This window comes from Nelumbo lutea, chromosome 2, assembly GCF_056320005.1.
Source record: "Nelumbo lutea isolate HS-2025 chromosome 2, American lotus-T2T, whole genome shotgun sequence".
Classification (NCBI taxonomy): domain Eukaryota; kingdom Viridiplantae; phylum Streptophyta; class Magnoliopsida; order Proteales; family Nelumbonaceae; genus Nelumbo; species Nelumbo lutea.
Genome location: NC_142685.1, coordinates 43,883,762 through 43,902,676, shown reverse-complemented (window position 1 = coordinate 43,902,676; position 18,915 = coordinate 43,883,762). Strand labels below are relative to the sequence as shown.

The 18,915-nt window shown below is 39.3% G+C and overlaps 1 protein-coding gene across 1 annotated transcript in view; it reads left to right on the top strand.

Annotated features, from left to right (window-relative positions):
* Positions 1-18,915, top strand: part of LOC148870245 (V-type proton ATPase subunit a1-like) — a 151,744-nt gene that overhangs the window by 112,114 nt on the left and 20,715 nt on the right. Inside the window, exons 13-14 of the mRNA XM_088971238.1 lie at positions 11,315-11,475; positions 14,824-15,030. Of these exons, the coding sequence (XP_088827364.1) occupies positions 11,315-11,475; positions 14,824-15,030 (368 nt within the window). The remainder of the gene's footprint in view (positions 1-11,314; positions 11,476-14,823; positions 15,031-18,915) is intronic.

Sequence of the window (18,915 nt, the reverse complement as noted above, 5' to 3'; positions counted from 1 at the left end):
TTAAGTAAATCCATGTCATTCTTGAACAATCATCAATAAAGGAGACAAAATACTTGTACCCATTATAAGACTATTTTTTGATTGGTCCCCTAACATCTGAATGAACCAAAGAAAAATGACTCAACATACGATTCTCAACTCTTGGACTGAAGGACATACGACGATGTTTACCAAACTGACATGACTCACATTGCAAAACTGACAATTGACTCAATGACGGAACCAACATCTTGAGAGCCTTGAGAAATGGATGTCCCCGTCGGCAATGCCATTGTAGAGGAGTAAGTGAAGTCTGAAGAGCAATTGAAGATCCACCGCCGTCAAGATAATACAGTCCACCAGCTTCATGCCCCCCACCAATCTTCTTCCCCGTCTTGAGATCCTGAAAAACACAAGTGGAAGGAAAGAAGGTAACAGAACAGTTAAGAGCTTTGGTTATTTTACTAACAGACATAAGATTGAATGGAAACTTAGGGACATATAAAACAGATGATAAGGGCACAGAAGTCATGCCAACATTACCAACACCACATATGGGAGATGATGACCCATTGGCAAGTGTAACAGTTTGTGATGTGGAGGTTTCAGAAAGTGAAGAGAACACACCTGGAGTCCCAATCATATGATCTGAGGCTCCAAAGTCAATAATCTAGGGAGAGGTTTTAGATGGCATGCAAGCAATACCTGAATGGGCAAATGTGGCAGTGGTATGTTGTGAAGTAGTTTGAAGGAACCGTTCATACTCATCATGCAGTACACTCACCATCTCCCTCCCAGAAGTAGATGTAGATGGGAGAGGAGTACGATCTGCCTGTTTACTATCACTGATGTCAACCTCACCTCCTACAACATGATTAGCCCATTTGGAGGGAGGGCCATGTAGGTCATAACAGAAATTCACTGTGTGCCCTTCCCTACCACAATGAGTACATTTCCTTGTAGAGTTGTTCTTCCCTCTACCATGGCCTCCCCCTGAGTCATGACCATCCCGACCAATCATCGAACTGCCACGGCCACCTCGGGAGGCATGTCCTCCCCCTCTTGTATTGTGTCCACCTCCTCTAGTTGTCACAAGTGCTGATCTATCAGACTGTGTGGGATTCTCTGTCTGTCCCAAAGAAATTCTGCGAAGCCATGAGAATACTTCTTCAAGTGTAGGAAGGGTGGAGCTCCTTAATATTTGGGCTCTAACTAGTTCATACTCTGATTTCAGCCCCACCAAGAATCTTCTAACATCTAGTTGTTCCCTTTGTTGTTGCTGAACTTTAATATCTGGAGTGAGGGGATGATAGACATTGAGTTCATTCCTTATATTCTTCATGCAGGCATGGTACTCTTCTAGCGTTTTGTTTCCTTGTTCCAAATCAAAGTACTCCTGATAAAGTTGATATACTTTTGTTGTATTATCTTGTCCAGAATACAACTTCTTAGCATGTTCCCATATATCCTTAGTTGTATCAAGGAACATGAAGTTGGCACTAATTTTTGGTTCCATACTGTTCCATAGCCAAGTCATGATTTGAGCATCTTCTTGCTCCCAATCATCAAACCCTTGGGAGTCAGCCGATGGTTTCTCATCTTTTTTGTGCTTCACTTTCCTCTTTGCCTTGAGAAAAACTTCCACAGATTTAGCCCATGGAACATAGTTCTCCCCATTCCATTTAATTGGGGTCATCTGTACACCTAGGTAGTCAGAGGAAACCACTACACTAGGTTTCTGATCATTATACCCATCTCCTATTGCTGCCATTGAACTCTTTCATAATTGCCTCTAACCAGAATTCTCAGCAACAAGCTGACTGTTGTTATTCAAAAAATTGATATTCCAACACTTTAGCAACTCCTAAACACAACAGTGGGTACACACGCCTTGTTCTTATTCACACTACTGCTGATTTCACAACACCACTGACCACATAGGCATCAATTTAACACTCACTAATCACATGTAAGCCCTCTTACATCCACTCAATAGGGATTGTGCAACATAAGCACCACAACATAGTTAAACCTGTTACATCCAGTTCAGACTAGTTTAACAGTTTTAAGAGGGCACTACACACCCACAAAAAAAACTCGACTAGGTCACAACATTACACCTTACACCACTCGGCTACTCACAGCAGCCCTAAACCACTCAACAACTCACAGCAGCCCCTACACCATTCGGCTACTGCACACACAGCCCTTTCTAGGGCAACAATGAACCTAGTTCGAGGTTCCGGTCGATACTATTAGCTTCTTGTAGGGTTTCTACCCAAAAATATCAGTAACACAAGAAAAAGTGATAACCGACCTTCCTTTGAGAATATCAACCAATCATTCACTGCTGAAGTCACTTTTCTTTATGAAGAAGGTTATGCGCAGCAGAGAGAGAGATCCGTGATGTTTCAGACCTAGGGCGAACCAGTTCTCTCCATCTAGAAACGAAGGAGGAGAGTCATGAACACTACTGAGGTGCTTTACCAACTGAAGTAGGTCAGGAGCTGGGCTCTGATACCATGTTTCAGATGCTGCTACAGTAGTCCGAACCAGGAAGAGAAGGAAGGAGAAGAGGAAGAAGAAGAAGAAAGAAAATAAGGGTCTGTCGAAATCTGTTGGATTACACCTACAGTCGACCCCCTTAATCTTCATTAGATTCTAATGATCTTTACAAAGACAAAAATGCCCTTACTTAAGTGTGGGGCAGAGTGACTCTAATAACACCGCCACATAAGCAAGCTACTTAACAAGCATAAGAAGACTAAACTACCCCTATTTGGCACACTTTAACAGAGGTGATATGTGAACATTGCAAGAAGCCGAAACATACGAAGGATTCTTGTTGGAAACTTCATCCAGATCTTCTTCCAGAAAGGTTTCGGAACAACAATAATTTTAAGAAGGGTGGTCAGTTTGGAAAGCCCAAGAATGCAAATGTTGCTACATTATCTGAAAGTGAAGAAAAATCTGTTGTGGAACAGTTGGCAGCAGTGAAGGCAGAATTTGAGAGATATGGGAAGTTGATACATCACTTGGAGTCTATTTTTGCATCTTCCTCCTCAGGCACCCCCTATACATCCGCCTTTGCCCATTTACGTATTCGTTCTTTTGCAAATCATGTTATAGCCTCAGGTAGTCATAGAATTCCTTGGATCATAGATTTTGGTGCATCAGATCATATGATTAGCATACCTAACCTTTTTTGTTCATACCAGCTCCTCTCAGTAGAAAGACTTCCCATCTCTGGCAAGGGGGATGTTAGAGCCTTTGACTCACTTGTATTATCCTCTGTCCTTCATGTTCCCAAACTTAGCACTAACCTTTTATCTGTTATTAGTTTAACAAAATCAATGAACTGCAACATAACCTTCTTTCCTACTTATTGTGTTTTTCAGGACCTGAAGTCTCAGCGGACGATTGGGAGTGGCCATGAGGCGAATGGGATATACTTGCTGGATGTCTTTGATCAAAGTTTCGGATTACATAGTGCAGAGTTGGGAGGCAACAAGTGATTGTCACTCACTTACAATTTGCGGATGATATCATTCTCTTTTGTGAAGAGGAAATTGAGGACATGGATAATTTGAGATTGGTGGTGATGCATTTTGAGAGTCTCCAATCTGAAAATTAATTGGAACAAGAGTTGTGTAGCAGGGGTGAATTTACGGGATGATGAAGTGCAGTTGGTGGCTAAGGCTTTAGGTTGTTAGGTAAGTGGTTGGCCTCTGGTATATTTAGGTCTACCTTTGGTGGGAAATCCTAGAATAGAAAATTTTTGGCACCTAGTTTTAGAAAGATTCACTAAGAAGCTAGCAAGGTGGAAGAAAAATTATATCTCACTAGGGGGTAGAATCACTTTAATCAAGTCCACTCTGGCCAACCTTTCGGTGCATTTTCTGTCTACCTTTAAGCTTCCTGCCAAGGTTGCCAATAAGTTAGAAAAGCTCATGTGAGATTTTCTGTAGGAATTGGGTGACTTAAAAAAGGACCATTTAGTGAAGTGGGAAGTGGTTTCTTGGAAAAAGGAAGCAGGAGGTTTAGGCATTGGCAATATCAGATTAAGAAATGTAGCTTTGTTAGGAAAGTGGTTGTGGAGATTTCCTTTGGAGCAGGACAGTTTGTGGCACTTGGTGGTGGAAAGTATTCATGGAATGGTAGCTAATGGATGGGATGCTAGCGTCGACCCTAGGGCTTCTCATTTCTCCCCTTGGAAAGCAACTGCTAGAGTCTCGTCTTCCTTTCAGCCTTTCATCAGATTTGATATGTGTTCAGGTAATAAAATTTTGTTTTGGGAGGACCTTTGACTTGGGAACACCCCCCTTAAGGATAGATTCCCGGTAATGTATTCTCTTTCCCTAAATAAATTCAAAACCATCTCCTCACTTTGTGTGTCTGAGGGGACTTGGGATTTGGGTTTGAGAAGAGGGATGAGGGATTCAAAATTGGCTTCTGCAGATGAGTTATTCACTGTGTTGAATTCAGTTTTCCTAGATCTTTCTTGCCCAGATAGTAGAATTTGGAAAGAGTCCTCTTCAGGGACTTACTCTTGTTCATCTTTCTTCAACGCCTTAGTCCAGTCTTCTTTTGTGTTAGTCTCTTTTCCTGCTAAAGAAATCTGGTATTCTCCTGCGCCGCCAAAAGTTAGGGCTTTTTGCTGGGAAGTGGCTCTTCAAAAGATCAATACTATGGATGTACTTCAAAGAAAAAGGCCAAAATGGAGCCTTTCCCCACATGTCCGTTACCTTTGCTTAAGAAACGGTGAGACGGCGACTCATCTTTTGATTTCTTGTCCTTTTGCTTATTATTTGTGGAATTGGTTATTGTTTCGAATGCTGCTACAATAACTCGAACCAGGAAGAGAAGGGAGAAGAAGAGGAAGAAAAAGAGAAGAAGAAAGTAAATAAGCGTCTATCGAAATCTGATGGACTCACCATACAGTCGACCCCCTTAATCTTAATTAGATTCTAATAACCTTTACAAAGACTAAATTGCCCATACTTAAGTGTGGAGCAGTGTCCTCTAATAAAACTGCCACATAAGCAAACTACTTAACACACATAAGATGACTAAACTACCCCAATTCGGCTCACTTTAACACTCCCCCTCAAGCTGGAGAATATATGTCATATAATCCCAGCTTGTTACATACGTAGTTCACCTTCCCTGAGCTTAGAGCTTTTGTAAACAAATCTGCCCACTGATCATTCGAGTCCACATGTTCTGTATTTATCTCTCCAGCAAAACCTTCTCCCTCACAAAGTGGCAATCAACCTCTATGTGCTTTGTTCTCTCATGAAAGACAGGGTTGGATGAGATATGGAGTGCAACTTGATTGTCACAATACAATCTCATAGGTTTATCCATGTGAAACCCAATTTCTTTTAGGAGATTCCTCAATCACACTAATTCACAGGTAGTGTGTGCCATGGCCCTATACTCGGCTTCAGCACTGCTTCTGGCCACAACTGTTTGCTTTTTACTCTTCCATGTCACAAGATTTCCTCCAAGAAATGTGCAATAGCCTGTAGTAGATCTTTTGTCATTCACTGAGCCTGCCTAGTCTGCATCTATATACCCAACTACTTCAAGTTTTCCTCCTGATCTATACAATAGCCCACGGCCTGGAGCTCCTTTCAGATACCTTACAATTCTAAGAACTGCATCCCAGTGAGGTATACGAAGGTTCTGCATGAATTGGCTCACCACACTGATTGCAAAGGAGATGTTGGGTCTCGTAATAATCAGATAGTTCAGCTTTCCCACTAGTCGTCTATACCTTCCAGGATCTTCAAATACTTCTCCTATATCACTACTCAACTTAACATTTGGTTCCATAGGGGTCTCAGCCGGTTTTGCACCTAATAGTCATGTTTCTTCCAATAGATCAAAAACATATTTCCTTTGGCACGGATTTACACCTTGTTTTGACCTGGCAACTTCTATTCCCAAGAAATACTTTAATGTTCCAAGGTCTTTTGTTTGAAAATGATTTTGCAGAAATACCTTTAGTTTGCCAATCCCCATTTTATCACTGCCAGTAATGACAATATCATCCACATAGACCACTAATAAGATATTCCCAGCTTCTGAGTCATAGTTGAACACTGAGTGATCAACCTGGCATTGCTTCATTCCAAAACTCTTCACCACTTCGCTGAACTTCTTGAACCAAGCACGTGGTGATTGCTTCAACCCATAAATTGCCTTCTTCAGTCTGCACACCTTACCATCCTCCCCCTGAGCAACAAACCCAGGTGGTTGCTCCATATATACCTCCTCCACCAAATCACCATGGAGGAAGGCATTTTTTATGTCAAGCTGAAACAGAGGCAAATCATACATAACTGCCAGGGAAATTAGTACACGAACAGAACCAATCTTAGCCACTGGAGAGAATGTCTCTATGTAGTCTACTCCATACAACTGTGAGTAACCTTTAGCAACAAATCTAGCCTTTAGACGCTCTACACTACCATCTAGCAAGTATTTCACAGTATACACCCATTTACAGCCCACAACATGCTTACCAGGTGGGAGAGTAGTAAGTTCCCACGTTTGAGTATGTTGAAAAGCAGAAAGTTCCTCCTCCATTGCCCGCCCAGCAGAAAGTTCCTCCTCCATTGCCCGCCATCCAGGTGAACTAAGAGCTTCTTGAACATTGCTAGGTATGGAAATAGAGGACAAAAGTGAAACAAATTGGCGATGTGAGGTAGGAAGACGAGATAATGAAACAAAATTGGAAATGGGATGGAGGGTAGAACTACGTTTACCTTTCCGTAAGGCAATGGGTAGGTCAAGGTCTGAAGGTTCAGCAATAGGAGCCATGAGAGGATCCGCAAATTAGGTAGAAGTTGGAGGAGGGGCCGGTGTCGTTTGACGTGTATACACTTGTCGGATCGGTGGTCGTTCGGTGGTGACCTGCACTGGATGAGGTGATGAGTCTACTCCAACAACAGCATCTGGAACTGGATCACTGATAGGAAGAGGAATAGGAAGTAAGGGTGGAGACGAAGGAGCTTCAGGACTTGAGAAGAAGGGTACAGACTCAAAAAAGGTGACATCAAGGCAGATATAGCACTTTCGGGTAATGGGATTATAACATTTGTACCCTTTTTTAGTCCAAGAGTAGCCAAGGAAGACACAATTGAGTGTGCATCTAGCTTGTCTATTCCAGGACTTAGTTTGTGGACAAAGCACACACAACCAAAGACACGAGGAGTTAATGGAAAAGGAGATAAAGTCGGAAACAAGATAGAGAAGGGGGACCGACCATGAAGAATGAAGGAGGGCATCCGATTAATGAGAAAACATGCAGTGAGTACAACATCACTCCAAAACCATTTAAGAACATTCATGTGGTGAAAAATAGACCGAGCAGTTTCAAGAAGCTGACGGTTCTTCCGTTCAGCTACCCCATTTTGTTGAGGGGTGAATGCACGTGAGATCTGATGAATAATGCCATGTTGTTCTAAATACTATTGAAATGAAGTAAGAAAGTATTCACGACCATTATCTGAACGGAGAACTTTGATTGGAAATCCATGTCATTCTTGATCATCAATAAAGGAGACAAAATACTTGTACCCATTATAAGACTCTATTTTGATTGGACCCCAAACATCTGAATGAACCAAAGAAAAAGGACTCAACATATGACTCTCAACTCTTGGATTGAAGGACACACGACGATGTTTCCCAAACTGACATGACTCACATTGCAAAACTAACAAATGACTCAATGACAGAACCAATATCTTGAGAGCCTTGAGAAATGGATGTCCCAGTCGGCAATGCCATTGTAGAGGAGTAAGTGAAGTCTGAAGAGCAATTGAAGATCCACCACCGTCAAGATAATACAATCCACCACCTTCATGCCCTCCACCAATCTTCTTCCCCGTCTTGAGATCCTGAAAAACACAAGTAGAAGGAAAGAAGGTAACAGAACAGTTAAGAGCTTTGGTTATTTTACTAACAAACATAAGATTGAATGGAAACTTAGGTACATATAAAACAGATGATAAGGGCACAGAAGCCATATCAACATTACCAACACCATAGATGGGAGATGAGGACCCATTGGAAAGTGTAACGGTTTGTGATGTGGAGGTTTCAGAAAGTGAAGAGAACACACCTGGATTCCCGGTCATATGATCTGAGGCTCCAGAGTCAATAATCTAGGGAGAGGTTTTAGATGACATGCAAGCAATACCTGAGTGGGCAAGTGCTGCAGTGGTATGTTGTGGAGTAGTTTGAAGGAACCGTTTATACTCATCACGCGGTACACTCACCATCTCCCTCCCAGAAGTACACTTCCTTGCAGAGTTATTCTTCCCTCTGCCATGGCCTCCCCCTGAGTCACGACCACCCCGACCAATCATGGAATTGCCACGGCCTCCTCGGGAGGCATGTTCTCCCCCTCTTGTACTGTGTCCACCTCCTCTAGCTGTCACAAGTGCTGATCTATCAGACTGTGTGGGATTCTCTGTCTGCCCCAAAGAAATTCTGCGAAGCCGTGAGAATACTTTCTCAAGTGTAGGAAGGGTGGAGCTCCCTAATATTTGGGCTCTAACTGGTTCATACTCCAATTTCGGCCCCACCGAGAATCTTGTAACATCTAGTTGTTCCCTTTGCTGTTGCTGAACTTTAATATCTAGAGTGAGGGGATGATAGACATTAAGTTCATTCCTTATATTCTTCATGCTGGCATAGTACTCTTCTAGTGTTTTGTTTCCTTGTTGCAAATCAAAGTACTCTTGATAAAGTTGATATACTCGTTGTATTATCTTGTCCAGAATGGATATCCTTAGCCGTATCAAGAAACATGAAGTTGGCACTAATTTTTGGTTCCATACTGTTCCATAGCCAAGTCATGATTTGAGCATCTTCTTGTTCCCAATCATCCAACCCTGGGGAGTCAGCCGATGGTTTCTCATCTTTTATTGCTTCACCTTCCTCTTTGCCTTGAGGAAAACTTCCACAGATTTAGCCCATGGAACATAGTTCTCCCCACTCAGTTTAATTGAGGTCATTTGTACACCTAGGTAGTCAGGGGAAACCACCACACTAGGTTTCTGATCATTACACCCATCTCTGCCATGGTACCTTTCACAGTTGCCTCAACCTGAATTTCTCAGCAACAAGCTGACTGCTGTTATCCAAAAACTGATGTTCCAGCACTTATAGCAACCCCTAAACACAACAGTGGATACACATGCCTTGTTCTTATTCACAGTACTGCTGATTTCACGACACCACGAACCACATAAGAATCAATTTAACACTCACTAATCACATGTAAGCCCTCTTACAACCACTCAACAAGGATTGTGCAACACAAGCACCACAACATAGTCAAACCTGTTACACCCGGTTCAGACCAGTTTAACACTTTTAAGAGGGCACTACACAACCACAAAAGTTCGGCTAGGTCACAGCATTACACCTTACACCACTCGGCCACTTACAGCAGCCCTAACACCACTCAACAACTTACAACAGCCCCTACACCATTCGGCTACTGTACACAGCCCGTTCTAGGGCAACAATGAACCTAGTTCTCTGGGTTCTGAACAGTACTGACAGCCTCTTGAAGGGTTTCTACCCAGAAATACCAGCAACACAAGAAGAAGAGATAACCGACCTTCCTTTGAGAGTCTCAACCAACCATTCACTACTGAAGTCACTTTTCTTGATGAAGAAGAATATGCGCAGCAGAGAGAGACAAGCTGTGAGGTTTCAGACCTAGGGCGAATCAGTTCTCTCCATTGACTGACCAGAAACGCAGGAAGAAGAGTCATGAACACTGCTGAGGTGCTTTACCAACTGAAGTAGGTCAAGAACATGGCTCTGATACCATGTTTCGAATGCTGCTACAGTAACTCGAACCAGGAAGAGAAGGAAGAAGAAGAGGAAGAAGAAGAAAGAAAATAAGGGTCTGTCGAAATCTGATGGACTCACCATACAGTCGGCCCCCTTAATCTTAATTAGATTCTAATAACTTTTACAAAGACTAAATTGCCCATACTTAAGTGTGGGGCAGAGTACTCTAATAAAACTGCCACATAAGCAAACTACTTAACACACATAAGATGACTAAACTACCCCTATTTGGTTCACTTTAACAGTTCTCTTCTTTGTTTGGTTACAAATGGAACCCCCCCCCCTCCATTGTGCTGAACCTTTTTGACTCTAGCTGCTTCCGACAACCAAGGAAAAGGGGCAGAGTAATGTGGAGAATAACAAGAGGTGCCATCCTATGGTCAATTTGGGAAGAGAGAAACAATAGGATCTTCCTAGGGCAAGAAAAATCCAAGGAAGCACTTGTGGTGGTTGTCACCATCAAGGTTATGCACTGGCTGAAAGTACATCATCTCTTCAAGGATTTCTCCTCAGCGGACTTAATTAGAAATTGAAGTGTTGTAGCTATATCCTCGCCTTCCTCCCCTGTGGTACAAAACTGTTGGGTACCACCGCCTCAGTTCAAGGTGAAGCTAAACTTTGATGGAAGCTCCTTGGGTAATCCAGGTCAGTCGGAAGTTGGGGGTGTGTACAGAAACGAGGAAGGAAAAGTGTTGGCCCTCTACTCAGGCCCAATTGGGGTGGGAGTTTCATTAAGGGCAGAAGTAGTGGCCTTACTTCAAGGTTTAAAACTGGCGAATAATGGGGCATGCAGCAATTAGAAGTGGAAGGAGACTCCAAGCTGGTAATAGGGTGGATGCAAATTGAAAACCTGGGAGTGTGGTCTCTTAGACAGCCTCTAAGAGAGATTATTAGCTTAGTAAGGGAGATTGGGGTGCACTTTAATTGGGTAAGAAGGTCGGCAAATGGAATGACTGACAGTTTAGCTAAGCAAGGAGTTACTAGGGAGGCTTTGTTTTGGGCCTGTTTGGAAGTTTTTGATTTTCTTTTTCCATACATTTTGTGGGTGGTAAGCCTGTAATCTTTTCAATTATCTAATGAAAGTTACCGTTTCCTATAAAAAAAATAATAATGCTTATGACAAACTTTCTTTATATAATGTTGTAAGATAACTGAACAAAAATATAATGAGGATTTAGAGAATAGTTATACCCTTGTTACCTTAGTGCTTTAACTGTTGGTTTCTTGAAATCTATTTTCATACAGTTCTTTTTGTATCAAGGAATTTGAAAGTAGATAAGTTTGCACAAGTAATCTTTAAATTATTGTAAAATATTTATTTCTATTACTATTGACCATTTCTTATTGATTATGGTGCACTCTTAGAAATCGGAACACATGCAATTATTCACTCACACCAAAGATGAAGATCTATACTTATTTTGAATTGAATTTGTCTATTATTTCCTATCAGAAACTAGGCAGCTTTATGGAGATGGCTTTTGGTGGGCGCTATGTAATCCTTTTAATGGCATTATTTTCTATTTATTGTGGCTTGATTTACAATGAATTTTTCTCTGTTCCCTATCATATATTTGGTGGGAGTGCTTACAAATGTCGGGATGCTACATGCAGGTAAAAATAGTTGCTTTGTGCCTTGTTTTTCGATTCAGAAACAAAATTATCAGTACTCTGCTATAAACTATTAACATGCCAAAATTTTGTTGGTCTGTTTCTTGAGCTTTTTTGCTTTGTTCCCTCCATTGCGACCTGTGTTCATATTTGTATATTGTGATGATGAAACAATTTAGGGGACCCCCATCGACCATGTACAGTTGAAGATGAAACGATAATGAAACAATATCCGAAAATTGACAGATGAAGAGCATCTGCTTTTAGAATTTCAAAAGTCCTCTGGCAAGTACTTGCAGAATCATGAAGACTTAACCGGGGGATGTTGTTGATGAAACCATGATCATGGGTATGATGTAGGTGTTAAAAATCATCTTAAGTGATTTTTCTTGCTTTGGGTATGGGATGTACCAAATTTGAGGGAGAGACCTGCAAAAGTGCTATCAAAGGATCGGCGACTAGTTAGATGGCTAGACTGGCTACATCACTGTCTAGTCAGTCAACACTCATGACATGTTTTCTTAGGAGAACTAAGCATTGACTAGGTTGACTAATTGATAACCACTAATTAGACAAAAACTTAGAAAGTTTCACCGCCTTATTTTATTTTATACCTTTTTTCTATTTTACATACCATCATCTAACCATGTTCCATCACAAATATTTAAAGCAACACAATGAATATAGCAAAATACAAACATATTCTGGGTATTGGGAATATAAGGTTGAAGAATATGGCTTTGTTGAGTAAATGGCTCTAGAAATTCTCTGAAGAAAATGAAAAGTTGTGGCATAGATTTATAACAAGTATCCATGGACTGTCAAATAATGGGTGGGACGCAGGCTGCATGCATAGAGCTACTTTGGCTGCTCCTTGGAAGGCTATCCATGACAATCTTCCTGTGTTCCTCAATCACATTAGGTGTGATTTGGCTTTGGGTCAGGAAATTAGGTTTTGGGAGGATATTTGGATAGGGGAATCCCCTTTATCTGAGGCCTTTCCTTCTATCTTTGAACTTCTAGTCTCAAAGGAAAACCTGTGTCTGAATTTGTCAGCTCTTCCTCCTCCCATTCAGGTTTGGATTGGAATTTGGGACTTACTAGGAATCTTAGAGAGTCTGATATTCCCAGTGTTATTGTTTTGCTCAGCTTGTTGAATTTAGTGGTCCTGGGGGATAGTGGTTTAGATTCTAGAGTGTGGGCTCTTGATCACACAGGTTCATACTCTTGTAAGTCATTTTTGACCTCTCTTTTAGCCACCCCCCACTCTTCTTCTTTCCCTGTGAAGGAAATATGGTTTTGGCCCATTCCTCCTAAAATCAGTGCTTTCTGTTGGGAAGTGTTTCATGGCTCCATTAATACTTGTGATTTGCTTCAGAGGAAAAGACCAAGTTGGTGCTTGTCCCCAAGCTGGTTCTCTTCTCTTTTTGGTTGCAGATGGCTCCCCCATGATAGCTTGGAGGGGCTATTTAGATATCCTTTTTACAGGCTCTAAAAGAAGAGGCAGGATTTTGGCTAGGTGCACTAGAGCAGGGGTGGTTTAGACACTTTGGGAAGAAATGAATCTAAGAATCTTTGAAGACAGGGAAAGAAGTAAGGAAGCTGTGATAGAAGTAATAACTTTAACTGTGGCTCATTGGGTGAAAACTTTAAAGCTCTTTGCAAATTTTAAAGTTGAAGAGTTTTTCAGTTTGTGGGGTTCAATTGCTGTTTCCTCCTCCAGCCCCTATGTGCTGGGTGGAAGAAATTGAATTTTGATGGTGGCTGTATGGGAAATCCTGGCCCATCGGATATTGGTGGGGTTATGGAAACATTCTAGCAATGTATTCAGGTCCTGTTCAGCAAGGTGATGTGGTGAGATCAGAACTAATGGTATAAGTTTATGGGGTGGAGAAGGCTAAAGAAATGGGGATTGAGAGACTAATAATTGAAGGTGATTCAAAAATAGTGATGGGCTGATGAGAAAAGAGGAAGGGGTAATTTGGCAGCTAAGGAATGATTTCAGGTGCTTCACCCAGCTATCTAAAGATATGCTCATCCAAATAAGATGGATTGGAAGATCTGCAAACAGCACGGAAGATGGCCTAGATAAACAAGGAATTCAGGGACAATCCATGTGCTGGGCTCATTTGTAAATTTGGGATGGTTTTTGGGTTTGCTGTTTTTTTCACAACCTCTTGTACCTTTCTATTCTAATTTAATTAATCGATTTTTTATTGCTGATCAAACCAAAAAAACAAGCATATTCTATATTATTATGAATAATTACAGATGTAAAAATAACAAATAGTAACTTTAAAATTGTTGTAACATGTTATGTTCTAGCGTAGGGGTGTTTCTGGTATTTCCTCTTTTATTTTGTTATAAGCTGTCGCCCTAAGTATAAATACAAACTTAGGTGCCTCCAGTTTTCTACTTCCTACTATAAAATACTTTTTCTATTCATTCTTTTTTGAGATTATAATTATAAAATAGACATTATTAAACTAAAATAGTCATTTTGTATGTTTATATTACTAATTTCTTTTTATTATTTTATTTATTTATTAGGGTTTAGTCAACACAAACATTGCTAAATGCTGTATTGAACCCTCAAAGACTTAAAAACCTGAACCAATAAGGAAGAACTAAAAATTTTATCTAATCAGCACATTTTCCTCTTCCATATATTCTTCTTCTACTACTACTACTACTGCCAATACTTTTTATTTTCTTCTTTTCTTATAACAAAAATAAGGGTTCAGCCCCTATATTTTTTTGAATTTTATTTTCCTTCTTCCCTTTCTTCTCATGAATATGTTGATTTTCTATACTTTAATATGAAATTTATACTTTTCTTATGAAAATCATGAATAATTATAAAAGAAATATGGTTATGGTACCTAGGGAACTACCCTAGGATCTATGTTTTAACATAAAAAATCCAGGTGCAAGCTAGCTTGCTGGTGAAGATTGTAGCTGGCTGTACTCAGCAAAAAGAAGGCAGCTACTTATCAATAAAGGGCCAGTAACTTAGGTTTAACTTATGTCCTGGGGCAAAAGCTGAGTACAATAACTTGGAGAAAATGTTTAACTTATTTGACGGAAAAATTAAGCACTTAATTCAGCTATAAGCATGATGCCATATATAAGCAGGTATAAGTGATTATACATTCTTGCATTTATTTATTTATTTATTTCCAAAGCACTTGTTGCTCCAAGAAAATATAATTGCAATGTTACTTTCTGACATGCATTTTGTTTTAATCTGAATATTTGATTTCCTTGACAAGTCCAGTAACTAGGAGATTTTTAAATTCAGGGTTTTCTCTGTTTGATACTTATATAGCTAAATTCCTATGGCTTAATCAGGGATGCACATACAGCTGGTCTAGTCAAGTATCGTGATCCATATCCATTTGGTGTGGATCCCAGCTGGCGTGGAAGTCGTTCAGAGCTGCCTTTCCTCAATTCCCTCAAAATGAAGATGTCTATTTTGTTAGGTGTGGCCCAGATGAACCTAGGAATAATTTTGAGTTACTTTAATGCAAGGTTCTTTGGCAGCTCATTGGATATATGGTTTGTACTAATTTCTTATTTCTTTTTTCCCATTTCCCCTTTCAGTTTTAGCTCTTATCCTATATCATTGCATGCAAATTTTCTAAAAAATGGCAAGCATAATGATTTCATTCTAGCCTCTAAAACTTTGATTTGGGTATTAACTTGATCCTTATTGTGAGATTGTTAACATTATGAAAACTAAGCTACTACTATGGGAAACACTGAAAATCTAAGATCCCCCCAAGAAAGAAATGGTATGATGTGCATCAATGTGGTTTTTCAATTGATTAAAAAACTGAAACAACCATCTGCAATTGGAAATGCATGATTACTAACAAGTGACATGTATTATCTTGTCTATCTGATATAGTAAGATTTGACTTATAATTTAGTAATTGGTCAATGCTCATGATTATAAACTAATACATCCTGTCAAAGAAAAGGAGTAATATTGGCCATGTATTATTTTAATTATCTTACAATAAATTGCAAAATACAATAAATAGTGAAATATATACATGTTATAGATGCTTTTAATGTAATGGGATGTGGACCAGTCCTTGCCTGATTTTGTTCAGCAGTCTAATTGTGGGACACCAGCTGAGGCTGTAATGTCAGATGTTGTCATGTGTAAATAATTTAAGAAAAAAACAAGGAGAAATTATGAGAATGTCATAATCTGGCTAAGCTGTAAACTTACCTTGTTGCCTATGGCTAAATAAAAAGTCATGATCTTTGCTGAATATAGATTTGGAACCAAAAAAAATGCAGAGATACAATATCAGATTTAAGCCCCAATACCCTCACAAAAAAAAGGGAAAAATTTGCAGAGAAATAAACCAATAAAACAGGGTTTTCCTATAATCAATGCATGTATATTTGAAACAGAATAGATAGAGAAAGTCACCATGCAGACAGGAGGAAAGAGGTTTCTCTATAATCAGAGAACTAAACTAAAAGATCAATGTCCGGAGAACCGGACTGGGCATAGAATCGGAAAAGAGAGAAGTTCATGGGTTAGAATTTCAACCATGGTCAAACCGGAGGTCGAACCATGATGACATAATATTTATGTACATATATATTTTAGGCCAATAAATACTATATATAATATACTTCACAAATATTGTCGTACTTGGATGTGATGGATAAATGGCTAGGTTCTTAATTTTTAAAGCAAATGACCAAGGTTCATGTTTCTCAACTCACATCTTCTTTAAAGTTGTGTATTAAAGCAATATATACATTAAAGAGGCATAAATAAATACAAGTAAAGAGGTTGATTAATGGTAACAAGATAATTTGTACAAATAAAATGTCATGGGTTCGAGTCCTGTTATTATCATTTTCAAATTGCCATTCATTTAGAGACCGGGCAATTTTATAAAACCGGGACCGGTTCATTGGTTATCCAGTTAAACCAGCCAGTCAGCTGGTTCTGATTGGTTTTTCACAAGTTGCAGGTTTTAGGATATGGTCGATTGGCCAAGGGTCTGGGTCACAGTTCAACCAATCTGACCGGTCGGTCTGGTTTGGTTTTCTACACTGTAAAAGATAATTAACAAAAAAGAGTTTCTTTACAACCACTGCATACAGATTTAGGTATGTTTCCAACCTCTGATGTCCTAAAAGCAATTTTTTCAGACTTCAGGCCGTTCTTTTAATACGTCTTATTTTCAGACTTCAGTCGTCAGACTTGACAACATTCTTATTGTTTATCCCCAGAATTCCCTTCACACATTTTATTCATTATTTATTATTAGTAACACACTCCTACTACACATTGCTAAAAGGCACCAATTCCAAAGTATTTCTTTCAGAGATTTTTTTTTCTTTTCAGACTTTAGACTAACAGAATGATGAGTAAATAACCTAATGTGAAGCTTTTCACCAATTGAGATTTATTTTTCTTTTGTTTCACCTAGAAAAGAAAGAAAGAAAGTGATCATTCTAATTGCAGAACACTGGGGGGGCGGGTAATTTGCAGATTTGACTTACTATTATTTTTTCCTTATGTGCCTATTCCTTCTTCAGTTCTTCCCATCTCAGTCCATGATGATTGATAGCTCCAAAAGAAAATAAAGTAGTATCTGTTTGAAATGTTACATCCCCACTTGAATATGGCATCAAAAGTTCTTTCTTTGGTCACTCTCATTGAGTGTAAACGGAAATGCTAAAAACTTCACCTTTTCTAGCTGCTGAAGTGTCTATACTTATCTTATTTTTCTCTTCTTTCTTAGTTAGGGGTGAAGTTGTCATTTGTTATTTATGTGTAAATCAATAAAAGTGGGCGGAAATTAGAGAGACAAAAGATTCTTGATATCTACTGCTTTCAGTCCTAGTTCTCATTATCTCTCTTTACTCTTTCTCTTTCAGGCTGAGACTTCTAGGGAAGATTTCTACTGGTTTTCCCTATTATTTTATTCTACTCATTTAATTTAAAGACTAGTGATAAAATTCAGATATAGTGTCCGTATGGTTTCAGATAAGAAGGAAAAGAGGAAGAAGGAGAAGAAGGAGGAGAGAGAATAGTTCCAGTCGAACTAGAGAGAAAACATATCTTCTCTAGTCGGCCAGTTTTTATTTATACTTTTCTAAATAAACATGAATTACTATTATGCCCTCACTTAAGTGAGAGCCACATCAGCTAAACAATTAACATATAACTTAATATAAAAGGTCTATACTACCCTTCTACAGCCGACTCTAACAACTAGCAATAACCTATATGGTATTTATTTTAAGAGTTTTTTTATTTTGTAAGAATCTGTTGAAACAAAGAAAATTCATTTTATTATGGACAAATACTTTCAAAAAAGGAAGCCCTATTCATATAACTTTGTTATATTGTTGTGTGAAAAATAATATTTTTTACCATCTATCATCCAATTGAAACCATAGAAACTTACCAATGGGTTGAGAGATTGGCAAATGGTCTAATAGATGTTATTTTCTAGACAAGTTCACAGATATCAGCTGTTTAGGGGCTTTGTGTCTTAAGGAATAACATGTAGGGGAAGGAAGAAAGATGTAAACAGGTAGGTAGGCTAGGCCTATCCTACACAAGTGGAGTGCTTCAGGGTACATTTCAGACTTGTGTACATTGTGACACATATTTTTCCCGGTATTAATAAATTGATTTTTTTATGGTTGCTGATAAGAAAAATAGAAGTTTACCAATATGTAGTTGTAGAGGTTGTATATCATAGGCTTGGGAGTATGGTTATATCTTGTATTATAAGCATTGTATCATATGTAATGTTTTTGCTCTCTTTTCTCTCTCTGTTACTTATGGAGGGCATATTTGTCCTTTCAGCCTCTTGTAACATTTTGATTTTAATATAAATACAAATTCTTTCCTGGGCGTGGCTTACTGTGAACACACCCAGAAACCGTATTCTTGTCTCGTTCAAATGGTGTTGACATGGTATCAGAGCAGGTCCATATGATCTGGGTTTGATTCTTGACATTCAAAGGGAGATTTAAGGACTACAGATTGACTGCTGTGTACTTCTCTGCGAGACTTTTGGAGCTGTATGGATCAGTCATCAGTACGAAGCTTCACCTTTTTCTCAGGAAATCGCAGGTCAGATCTGTATTTTCTCTCTTTCTCTCCTTCAGACCGTTGGATCTGGCTAGGAATGTGGATTCTATGTCACTCTAGCCTTCTTCTCTTTCAGACTATCAGATCTGGTCTTGTTTTCAGTCGAATCTTGTAGGGTTTTGATCCCTCTCTTCCTGCTGACAGTGCTAAAAGTTGCCTTTTTTGGACTGATACATATTGTTTCTTGGTTATTTGGGTTTTCCTCTAGAGAAGTGAGGGATTTTGGTGCTTGTGCTTCTTCTCCTTGCTGGTTCGTCTTGTAGTGTCCTTGTTTGTTGGTGAAAACACTGTTTTAATGG